At 40.2% G+C, this 12,865-nt stretch overlaps 1 protein-coding gene across 2 annotated transcripts in view; it reads right to left on the reverse strand.

Moving 5' to 3' along the window:
* Nucleotides 1-10,370, reverse strand: part of CLTC (clathrin heavy chain) — a 60,224-nt gene extending 49,854 nt beyond the window's left edge. For both annotated transcript variants that reach the window (XM_008149482.3, XM_028157489.2), the window contains exon 1: nucleotides 10,100-10,370. In XM_008149482.3, coding sequence (XP_008147704.1) covers nucleotides 10,100-10,141 — 42 coding nt within the window. In that variant the 5' untranslated portion in view covers nucleotides 10,142-10,370. The remainder of the gene's footprint in view (nucleotides 1-10,099) is intronic.
* Nucleotides 10,371-12,865: the final 2,495 nt, after the last annotated feature.

The raw sequence follows: 12,865 nt of genomic DNA on the forward strand, positions 1-12,865 counted from the left end.
GCCAGGCTGAACTATAAGTATATTTAACCCAAATAATAATATATTTTGACTAAAAGCTCTCCGTTAACACAGTCTCTATCTCAAAAATCAATGACAATTGTGTTTATGCCTACAAACATCACATAATTAAAGGAGTAATAGGTTTGCTTTGAGCCTATTAATTTCATCCAGCAGTTCTTACATTTGATCAGATAGGAATACTCACCGGAAAAAGGCTTTTTTATAAGCATATCCGGGCAGTTTGCCTCCTAATGAATGACTAGTAAATGCAGCACAGAACTCATTTACCAGCTGTATCAGCTGAAAATCAAAATACATTAAAACTTGTGTTTATGCCAGCATTACTAAGAACTTATGTTTCACAATTAGTGCTTGGCTTTACACTTTACAGATCCTTCCTCCTTATTTCATCTGAATAGTTAGGATGAAAAGGAAGTATATATGAGCTACTGTATTTCAGATGAAACTATTCTGTAAGTGCTCTACATATAGTCCTATTTCAGTTACTTATGTAAATGAGTTTTGTATCTTGATAAAGATTTGATAGGTGTTATCACTAGAGTTAAGAAGTCAACAATTTTAGAGACCTGCTGATACTGGATATAACTCAATACAGGTATTTTTAAGTTAAGCGCTTAAAGATTTGGTTAACTTCCTATTCCAAGTATTTCACTCAGCATAATTTCCTTTAAAAGTTCCAAACACCCTCTACCTTCACTAGTATCCACCACAGTGAAAAAATATGCTGACAGAAGCTAGTTCAGTAAGCCCTTCCAGGAAGCTAGCAGAATGTCACATAAAAATTGCAGTTGCTGTCTTCTACAGGAAATAAAGAAAAATGCTGAAAATGCAGCATTCCTTTAGTTCTTCTATCAACAGGATACCAGCCACTATTTTCTGTGTGCTCCACATTTTAAGCAACAAATAAAAATGCCTTTAATTCTATAGATTTGTTTATACTCTCTGTTAACCTCTGAGACAATTACTGTTTCTCAGGAGAAATCTTAACGTTGGTCACTCACTCCAAATTGTTTTATTCTTCTTATTATTACTATTGTTATTACTGATTTGAGAGAGAGAGGGAAGACAGAAGAAAAACAGAGGGAGAAAGAAACACTGATTATTGTTCCACTTATTTATGCATTCATTGGTTGATTCTTGTATGTGTCCTGACTGGGGATTGAACCCAAATCTTGGTATATGGGGTGGCCCTCTAACCAACTAAGCTACCTGGCCAGGGCCAAATTGTCACAGTTGGAGACAGGAACTGAAGACTATTAGCTTTGGTAAACTATTACGAGAATCACCGAGAATTTTTCCTACTTGTAGCCAACTACTTACTAGAAAATTTAAAAACTTTAAGACTGGCTCTGGCCAGGTAGCTCAGTTGTTCAGAGCATTGGCCTGATACACCAAACTTGCAGGATTGATTCATCATCAGGGCACATACAAGAATCACCCAATGAATGCATAAATAAGTGGGACAACAAGTCAATGTCTGTCTGTCTCTCCCTTCCTCTCTCTCTAAAATCCATAAATAAATAAAAAATTTTAAAGAAGAAAACTAAGACTGGTGTGATTTTTTTTATCAGGAAAAGCGTGTGCCTTGGATGCTTGCAAATCTCCCCCCCCCCCCTTTTTTTTTAATTTCAGAGAGGAAGAGAAACACAGAAACATCAGCCCTAGCTGGTTCGGCTCAGCGGGTAGAGCGTTGGCCTGTGGACTGAGCGGTCCTGGTTGGATTCTGGTCAAGGGTGCCTGGGTTGCGGGCTCAACCTCCAGTACGGAACATACAGGAGGCCGTTGATTAATGATTCTCTCATCATTGATGTTTATATCTCTCTCTCCCTCTCCTTCCCTCTCTGAAATCAATAAAAGTATTTTTAAAAAATTATAAAATAACTAACTTGGAAATAGTTTTCTACTCTTCACATTTCAGAAACCATTTTATTTAAACTCTTCATAGGCATTTTTTACATTGGTGTCTTCATTAGCACTGGAAAGTCATCTCCATTCCATCAAAGCTTTTTTTTAATCCATTATGGTGCAATCATTGAATTTTATAACATGCCTTGAATTTCTACTTGCATATTATGAGAGTCATTTTCACTTGCTTGGACTATGATCTCCAGGAATATACCCCTAAGGGACTGCTTTTTGAAGAATATTCAAAGTCAGCTCTTTGCCAAGATGAGCGTATATGAACAGTCTCTGGCTTTACTCTGCCCACTTTGGTGGTTGTTTTTTTAATTGATTTTGAGAAGAGAGAGAGAAACACTGATTTGCTGTTCCAGTCACTTATACATTCACTGGTTGATTCTCTTATATTTTTAATTAAAATTTTTTAATTAATTTTAGAGAGGAAGGGGGAGAGAAACAGGTTTCTTGCTCCACTTCTTTATGCATTCATTGGTTGATTCTTGTATGTGTCCTGACCAGGGATCAAACTCTCACCCCTGGCATATGGGGATGATGTTCTAACCAACCGAGCTCCCGGGCAAGGGCCCCTTTGGTGGTTTTAAAGCCCTCTTTCTTAGATGAGCAGCTGGTCAGAATAGATGAAAGCAAGTCCCATTTTTCATCTACTAAGATTCCCACATATTCAATTGATGGGGGTCATCAAAAACTGCAATGCCAGCACCCCCAGTGTGCATCAGTATGAGTTCTTCCCTACCCTACTCCAGAAATGGGACTAAATACAGAAAATAATAAGCAGAAAAAGAGTGGTATATAACTTTAAGATCTTGACTTCTGTAATTAGGTAGATGGTGGTTTTTTCCTTTAGCATGGCACATATGTTCACCTCAACTGGATAAAGGGAGACTGCCCTCCAGCACAGAAAGTATTGTTTTAATTTAATAAATGAGGTAGTTAAGAAAAGCTAAAAAAACAAAGCGTGGGTTAAATATCTTGAGATATTTTCCACAATTGGACACTGCAGAATTTTAATTTTTTAATGTGATGAAATAGTTTTAATGGACTCATTTTTTATTCATTCGGAATAAGCTTTAAAATCTGCTTTGCTTAAAGAAATGTCTTTATTTACACAATCATTCAGAACAGGAAGTACTAATATTACTTGGAAGTTCTGCTTTCCAAGCACAATCCTACCAGTTTGTAAACCCCCTTTCCCTTCTATGGTTATACTAGTTAAACTGAGCAAGCATGTTCTACTCCTACTTTGCTCCTCCCCAAGCACAATCATCTTCCTACAGTTCTATTCAACTTTTACATTAGTCTAAGCACAAAAGTGCATAATATAGTAAGACAGAAAGCAGAAGCTTCCTGCTTTCACTAGTGGCTTCCGACTGGGACACATTCATCCTCTTGTCATCAAGGAAATGTCTCTAGAAAAGTTTAAGAAGTTCAGGCTTATGAGAGGGCTTTGATAATTGTGGTTAGAAGTCAATCTGATCCCCAATCATTCTGCACAATTTTCTAGTAGAAACTTGGATAAAGCCCTTTAAAAACATCTGTTTAAGGCATAAAAAAAAAAAAAAAAAATCAAATGTTGGTTCACTGGCCTCTACTTTCAAATATAAAACCAGTAGGATGTGTAAGTACATTGAAGAACACCACAGTATACATACAAACTGGTATATTTTGCAGTTCAAACTGTACAGATGAGGCAATGTATCACAATAAAAGAAGAACAAGTATTGGTCTGCCCACCCATCATTAGCTGTGTGACTCGACAAGCTAACAGCTATAAATTTGTTTCTCCATCTACAAAATAAGTCTAACCCTGTTTGAAGGGACAGTCTTGCCAATAAAATGAGATCATGAACATCAACTATTTAACAGATTTCTTAGCACACAGTAGGTACTCAAACAGCTATTTATTTTGATCATGTAGATTTCAGAGCAATTAAGATTTGATGGATAGTTATGTCCTCTAAACTAGGACAAAACATCTTAAATTATGTCTTTCATAATACAAAAGAGACACAAAATCCAAGTCTGACAGATGGGTTTTGCATAATACATCCAGATCCAAACCTCCTGCCATCCCATTGAGTTAAGAGCATTAGCCACAGGCACTTGGCCAAGGGGAGAGGGGGAGGCGGGCAATGCATAGAGCTGTAAACTTTGTTATGATTTACAAATTGATATTATGAAGTAGCTAGAGTGTGTTATGTAAATCAATTAGAGAAATGGTCTCATTCTAATAATATAGGACTAAAATATCTATCAGCAATGAACTCACTTCCCATCTAAATGAGAACATTTACTTCAATTCTTCCATCTTACAGGACATATAAAACAACATATTCAACATGGATATTTCAGACATGATTTAGGTCTCTCAAATATTTCTGACCAAGGAACAGTAATCAAAAGTGTACCAATGGTACACAATGAGTGCTCATGGTATATTAATAAAATATTTTAAAATTCCTTCTTTTGGGCACAGTTTTAGAGCAGTATTAGTGATCAATTTTGTATAATTAAGGTATGCATTAAATTCTGCACAATATCAAACATTAGATAACATCCATGGTTGCAATTATGTGTTGACCATCTTTGTTAACTAATCAATGCAAGCATGAATGCAAGCTGCAGTCAGTCTTGTTCACCATTTTGTCCTTAGGCTAACAGTTGCTGATATGTGATAAGTGCTCAAATCTTAGGTGGATATCAAATATTTACTAACCATAAAAATCTAGGTATGCAAATTAAACGTTCAAAGATACCAGAAAAAAATGTACTGGACACAAATTACATATCTACCAATTAATGCTCTGAAAGTGCTACACCAAGTACTTTTCACACCATGATCTCAGACCTTCACAGTAACTTTGTAAGGCAGTTATGCCTATTTTACAAAGATGAAGCAAGGGGTTAGTCTTAACCTGTGTTCTCCAATACTGTAACCACATTTCACAAGCCATAAGTGGTAATGATCACTTGAAATGTCATTACTGTGACTGAATTTATTTTAAAATTAATATTAAATAGTTACTAATGATAGATTATTTATGGAAACTTAAGTATGCTTGTAATAATCTAGGTACGCAAATCTGCTTTTCCAATTGCAAATTTTATGAAAGCTAAATAAGATCAAACATTTCCAATGAAAATAGGGTATGACTGAGATATGCTCTAAGTGTAAAATACACATCAGATTTTGAAAATTCAGTACCCCCATAAAAAGGAATGTAAAATATCTCATTTGAAAATTTTATACTGATTACAGGTTGAAATTGTAACATTTGGGATATACTGAGTTACATAAACATACTAAAATTAATTTCACCTGTTTTTTTTTTAATATAGTCACTGGAAAATGTAAAATTACATATATTGCTCTTACTATTTTTCTATTGGATAGCAGTTGTCTTGACAACCCCCAAATCCCTAATCTGTCTACTATACCACATCATTAAATACATTTTAAACCAGTAGATAAATCATTTTTGGGGCAAAGTCCAACAACAAAAAAAGCATACCAGGATACTGCATAACTTCTCTTTAAAAACAAACAAAAAACTGATTTTTAGAGGAAGGGAGAGAAAGATTGATTTGTTGTTCCACTTAGTCATGCATTCCTTGGTTAATTCTTTTTTTAAAATATATTTTTATTGATTTCAGAGAGGAAGGGAGAGGGAGATCGAAATGTCAATAATGAGAATCATCCATCGACTGCCCTCTGCATACCCCCGACTGGGGATCAAGCTGTAATCCGGGCATGTGCCCTTGACTGGAATTGAACCCAGGACCATTCAGTCCACAGGCCAAAGCTCCATCCACAGAGACAAACCAGCCAGGGCCATTGGTTGATTCTTGTATGTGCCTTGATTGAAAATCATACCCAAAACTTTGGCATATCGGAACAACAGTCTAATCACCTCTAATTACGGCCAGGGCTGTATAACTTCTCTTAAGGCCAACCATCCTACTTCTTTGGAATAGTCTGTGAGAAGACCTAGGTTGACATTGTGTTTGAATCTCACTTTCTTCAACTGTTTAAGAAAGATGTGGGAGATTAAGTGAAGACCTGAAAGGACCCAGCCACATTCATAGGATACAAGAGGCTCTCACAAGTCTGCTTCTCCCTCCATTCATTAGTCATTGTTCATCAAAACCACTTACCCAAGAGACAGTATTCAACTAACACTTTCAAATAATGTTTTAATTTTAGTTAACAAAATGTTCTACAAATAAATATGGGTTGTCAGATAAATCTTCACTCTCACAAAGCACATCAGTATGGCCTATAATTGTGCATCCAATGTCATAGTCAATAGCCTCTTGTGGCTATTTACATTTAATTAAAGAAATAAAAGAAAAACTTAACTCAAGTGCTCAATATCCCTATGTAGATAGTACAAATTTTTCATCATGGAAGAAAGTACTACTGGACAGTAACTCTCAAAAAGCAAAAATTGTATCAGTAACAGTGACAGAAAAAAAAAACATCTTGTGAAATGTAATTCAGGTAATATAGGTTGAGGTTTCTGAAATCATGTATTTTATTGCACACTAAAATGAAAATGATTGAGGTTACAAACACAGTTCCATGTCTTAAATGATTTCCTAGAGAGTGAAAGCACAGTTACTAGAATTAGCCACCCCCCTTTGAGCTGAGTAAATAGACCATTAGGAAAATTCTAAAAAACATGATACATCTTAAACCTGGAAGCTATTCCCAGGGTGGATTGCAGCATAATTCCAGGCAGTTGCCTCTTTCAGGGAGTACAGTAAAGCATATAGCACATCCCAGCAATACTCAGCATTGTTTTCTCTTAGCAAACCAAAATAACCACAGCAAGAACTTCTACCGTTCAATGCACACCACCTTCCAGTTCTGCATGTATGGATTAAAGGGAAAAGAACAGGGTTGGGAGATTTTTTAATTGCAGACTCAAGGAACCTGGGACACAGTGGGATGTGTCAGTTGGAATAAACATACTTAATGTGCCAAGAATTGAGAACGGCAAGCACCATTTTATATGTATAACCTAGGCTTTTTTCCCCAGAATCTGCAACTCTAACAATGTCTTGCTCAATTGGGCATTCATCTATTGACTGCTATCAGCCTAAATATCCTAAAAAAGAAAAAACAAAACACTTCATAACTTACAATATTAACATTTATTTGCTGTATAGCTCCAAGCTCTAATGACAGATCCTTCAGCTGGCCAAAGTATTTACATGTTACAAAAATAAATTCATTTACAGTTCACATTTTAAAGCTTTCACAAGCTAACTCTACATTCAAGTTCCTCAATTCTTGTTCCTAATTTTTATCCTAAGTATTTCAGAGTGTTTTCTGCTACTTGGCAAACTGGCAGGGACTCAGATGTCACACCTAAAATGCCAATTAAAATAATCTTTATTAATTTTTAAAAGAGATAAAAATGCGAAGTCAGAAGATATATATCCTGGAAGAGGTTGGCTAGTGACTGGGGGCTCTGCACAATTAATCATTATCAGCTGAAGAATACAGTCACAATAGCAAGCTTAAGTTTAGACATGGCATACATATTACTCCAAAAAAAAAAAGAATGAGTGAAATCTTCAAATGTAACTGAAAAACTGCTTTACATTCAAAACATGAAATTATTTGAAAAGGAAATGGCTTCACTAAAGTATTTGCATAAATTCTGATTCCCTTAGAAATCAGACCCATATTAAATCTGTTATCCATTAGTGATAAGGTTGGATTCCAATCCTTGGGTTTATTTAACAATTTTTATTTCCTCATTAATAGAAATGAAAAACTATTGCCCAAACCACCACTAGTCAAGAAACGAGATTTGGGGGGTTGGGGGCATGTGTGGGAAGGGGTGTGGGATGGGAATGGGGGCATGAGGACAAGTATGTGATACCTTAATCAATAAAGAAATTAAAAAAAAAAAAAAGAAACGAGATTTGTTTTGGCTCAGTTGGTTAGGCATAGTCCTGCATAAAGAAGGGTTGCTGGTTCAATTCCTGGTTGGGGAGTATGCTTAATCCCTGGGGAGGGGGTGGGGCGTGCTGGGGGGACCAATCAATGTTGCATTCTCATATCGATGTTTCTCTCCCCTCCTCTATAAATCAATAAAACTTTTTTTTTAAGAAATGAGATTTAATAGTGGGCTATACCCTCTACCTTATAAACAGCAATTGTACCTGCTTCTCCGTGTATGGTTTTACAAACATTTGTCTGCAAAATGATTATGTATGCGTCAGATGCACTATAGTAAGTAAGGAGCCTGTGTTTTCCTCCACACACAAGAACATTGTTTTCCTAAACCTTCACATTCACTCACACTTCACTGGAACAGAAATAACCATAGTAATTAAAACTTAGATTGAGCATAACTTCTTTGTGTCTATTTTGTCACTTAACATTTTAACCTATTATAAAATTATGTCCCATTACTTCAAATGAGTGATCTGAAAACCACAGATGACTGAAGAAAGTGCTTTACTTAACTCATTTTTTTTGAGTAAAGATTATTGCCCTGGCTGTGCTGCTCAGTTGGTTAGCGCAGCATCCCGATATGCCAAGGTGGCAGGTTCAATCCCCAGTCAGGGTACACACAAAAATCAACAAATGAATGAATAAACAAATGAAACAATCGATGTTTCTCTCTCTCTCTTCCTCTCTCTCTAAAATCAATTAATAAAATTTTTTTAAAAAAAGATTATTCATTACATTTGAAGACTTAAAAGAAAATAATTTATTGCTGATGTAAACAAAGGTGAAAATACCTGCAAAGAAGTATAAAATTACGTTACTGATAGCCTGGATATTAAACCTTTTTATTAATGATAATCCTTTATGTACATAATAACAACGGGAGAAAGTAAATAAAATTAGCCTTCAGTGGTAAAAGTGTCCAAAAGGTCACTAATATTAGTGTTATGTCAAACCATGGCATCATTCATTATGAAATTAGCTCTTCAGAAGGCTGAGCTGAGGCAGGCCTCTTTAAGGGATATTTGGGAAGAAAATTAACATGAATGTATTATTTCAGCCAAAGTGAAACCAGGACTGGTGAACCAGGAAGAAGCTCAGAAAAGGCTTAATTCAGTCAAGCCCTCCAATGATCACCGGCCTGGGCCCTCCATGGGCACGCTGCCAGATAAGACAGTATGTTGCCTACAGGATAATGCACCATGGGGAAGAATTCTAGAACCTACTAAAAGGAAACCAATTACAGACCAAATAACTTTGTATATCTCAAGAGAAGGTGAGCTCTATCCCCCAGGGCTGTGTTCAATTCCACGCAATCCCGAGGGAGGGAGGTACTCACGCCCACAAGCACCTGCTAAACTCCAGCAGACTCCAAGATAAGCTCTGAATAACTCTTCCCTACCCTCTAGAACCAAAGGGGATCAGAGCCACACCATCCCAGAGAAATGAAGAAGAGGGGGAAAAAATGCGAGTTCCCCTAGGGACCTTGACCCCACGCACGCTGAGATTGACACCGCCCTAAGTAAGAACCACGTTCCCCCATTCTATCCTCCTTCAGTTCCTGCAGAGTGACCTTCTGTTCCTCCTGCCTCGGGGAAAGCAGGCGGCCAGCCACCGCCATTCCTCCCCACCCCCCTTGGAGAAGGTGTCTTTCTCAGTTGAGAGCCGCAAAGGGAGGAAGAAAAGAGGCTGCTCCTCCCCAACCCACCCGCCCCACAACTCCTGGGTGCAGACACGATGGGGGAAAGGGAAGAGAAAAGCCATGGGAGGTGACAGCCCTACACTGGCCTAGGCGATGAGATCTTAGCTCCGGAAGAAACGCGGGAGAATTCTCCCACCCCCACCCTACCCAAATGAATGAACTGAATAAAACTGGGAAGGGGGTGCAGTTAGTATGCGCAGTTCTTGCCACCCAGGAAGAGAAAATAGAAAGGCCCTCGAACCCGGGACTGGCTTCGCTGCCCTTCGCACCCCGACTCTCCCCATTCCCATCCAAACCTCTCCCCATTTAACCCTTTCTTCCCAAGATAGCGCCCCCATCCTCCATCTACCTCAGACACCAGTACCCCCCCCCCCCCGACCACCACCACCACCACCACACCTCCGATAGTGCTTTCTGCTTGGGCCCCGAATCCAGCTTTTTCCTTCTGACCACCCTCTCCACAGCCCTCACCAGCCCCGGCCGAGCCGCACCTGGAGATGCTCCTGAAAACGAATTGGCAGAATCTGGGCCATGGCGCTGTCGGGGGTATGGTCTCCTCCTGTCACTGGGGCTGCGGGGCAGTGGCTGCCCGGACTCTCCAAGGGAGAGGAGGAGAAAGGGGAGGGGGTAGGCTGGGCTCAGCAAGATACTCTCCGGGGACGCAGGAAACTGGCAGACAGACGAGAGCTCGGGTCGGGGGCGGAGGCTCCAGGGTCCGGGAGAGCCGCAATGGCGGAACCGGGCGCAGCGCAGACTCCGGAAACGGCTGAGCCCTGCGGAGGGATCCCGGCGACAGAACTCCGCCCAAGTCACCTCACCCCCTCCGTCTTATGTATCCCTCCACGGAGCGCCGCGGTGCGACGGGCGCAGGAATTCGGGACGCAGTGCGTTCCCGGCCTCGCTGATCGCTGCGGCAGGAGGGTAACGAGGGAGAGCGGAGGGACTACTTTTTTGGACTCATCACTTTCCCCAGTCTCCTGCTGCTTTTCCCTCCCTCCTCCTCCCCCCCACACCCCACCATTTTTTTTTTTTTTTGCATTTTGCCACATCATGCGACTAGGGGCGGACGACGTCACTTCCGTTGGCACTGTAGGTCCCACCCACGTACTTCCGGGTGCACGTGACGCTGGTCGGGAAGGTCGGCTGATTGCTCTCAGAACACGGGACGGGTTCTCGGGGAATGTGGGGTCTCCTGGGAGTGCGGTGTCTGTGGGGGCCGCCCTGAGGCTTGGGGGTACCGCTCCCTTCCCCTGTGGGCCCTGCTTCTTTAAACCGACTCCCTCAGGAAGAGCACGCAGCGTGGGCGGGTGGGCCCGGCCTCCCGCCCGCTCGGTGACTCAGGGAAACGGCCTCCCCGCAGCGCTGCCCCGGCAGCTGCGGCGCTCCTCCCCCGCCTGGTTTCACTTGGTGGGTGTTTTCTTACCTCCCGGGGAGGGGGCTCGAGTGGGGCTTTAAAACCCTCCCCGCCCTCAGGAGCGCCCTTCCGACGGTCGGAAAGCTGACGCTGGGATTCTGGACTAGAAGCAGCGGTCTCTCCGGGGGTTACTTAAATAATGGGCCCGCCGGACAGGAAGGCCGTTTCTGAGGGATCTCAAGCTGGCCTGGGGGTAGCTTTTGTAAACGTTTCTGCGGACATTTTGGCGGACCTGTGTGTCGGTCTCGCTGAGTAATAAACGTGTCTGATGGTCAAGGATTTGAATACCATAAGTACGCGGAAGAATTGGACCGAAATTGCAGCAGGAGGGATTTTTTTTTTTTTGGCCACAGCAAGTCATTAATGAGTCAGATTGAGATAATTAGGGGAAGAGTGGTTTGTAAAGCCTTAAGGTTCTCCCTGGGTGTGACTACTGTACACTCTTGGAGAAAGGGATTAACTGCTGGTGGGACCACCTCCACTTCGCTTGTCAGTCAGCAGTGTTGGGAGCCGAAGCGTTTATCGTGCCTTTTGACAGCATTAACGTATCTCAGGTATTCACGATCGGTTAATAACCTCCCCAGTACTTTCTTGCTAAAATGTGAGCTGTGATATGTCATAATAGCACAAATACAATAGAAGACAAAAGAATTTAGTTCTGTGCTTTTCACCTTTGTAAGAGGTGATTATTCCCCCCCCCCGCCCCCAAAAAAAAGGTCTTGAGGAAAACTCAGCTATACAGTGATTATTTTTAGTGCCCTTTCCAGTTAAACATGAACCCCTATTGGGTATACAGTAATTTTGTTAGTTTAGCAGTTTCGCCTGGAAAGTTTGCTTAATCATTTAATTGCTTTTAATGTTTTTTCCAAAATATATATTACACACTAAGGATGAGCGAAGACTCTTTGGCAAGTAAGAGAGTAGACAGAATGTTCTGCAAAGAAAAGACTTGCCACCATGTCATAAAAGTGAATATTTATGTTTGGCAAAAATCTCGGTTTTGTTAAACCAAATACTTGAAGATGTTCTGTATTCTGCAACATTTGAAATGACCTTTCTAATACCAAGTTTAATAGTAGCTGCTTTCAATCCTTTCTGGAAGTAGACAAAATCTAAATTTAAAATCAAGAGGAATGTTTTATTACAGTAAAAGCACTAGCTTAATTAAATAACATTTTCCAATCTCAGAATCTGGGATACAAGAGTTCTATCATGAACAAGCCATGGAAAATTTCTTTATTAATAACTGTCTTGCATTTTCATACAGCCCTATAACTTTAAGTACATTCAGAATCCCTAAAGCAGCTGATTTTGACTTGGATATTTGGTGTGGAATACCTAAAAGTGTGCCGAGGTTCTGTTAAAGGGACTTGCTGTGTCATTGTACACAGAAACCTAATGAATACATTTTTCTCAGAAATCATTTGGAGAGAAGAAAAATAGATTACAATATACCAGCTCATTTTGAACAGTATATCCTTCAAATCAATAAATTCAAAAAATCTTAACCATTTGTACGCCATAAGCGTCTATAGACGCAAGCGGCGGACTTTTTTAACTTAAATTCAAAATATCGTGGCAGATAAATTTGGTCCAGCCCGGCTGGTGTTGCTCAGTGGTTGAGCATCAACCCATGCACCAGTAGGTCGCTGGAATTATTCCAGATCAAGGCACATGTCCAGGTGGCAAGTGGATCCCCAGTAGGGAGCGTGCAGGAGGCAGCCAATCAAGGTTTCTCTCATTGACGTTCCTCTCTAAAAACATTTTTGAAAATTGGTCCAGATGATAAAAATTAAACCAAACCTCTGGCTTTTGAAGATCAATAATTTTGGCTGAGATGATG

This window comes from Eptesicus fuscus, chromosome 20 (assembly GCF_027574615.1).
Source record: "Eptesicus fuscus isolate TK198812 chromosome 20, DD_ASM_mEF_20220401, whole genome shotgun sequence".
Lineage (NCBI taxonomy): Eukaryota > Metazoa > Chordata > Mammalia > Chiroptera > Vespertilionidae > Eptesicus > Eptesicus fuscus.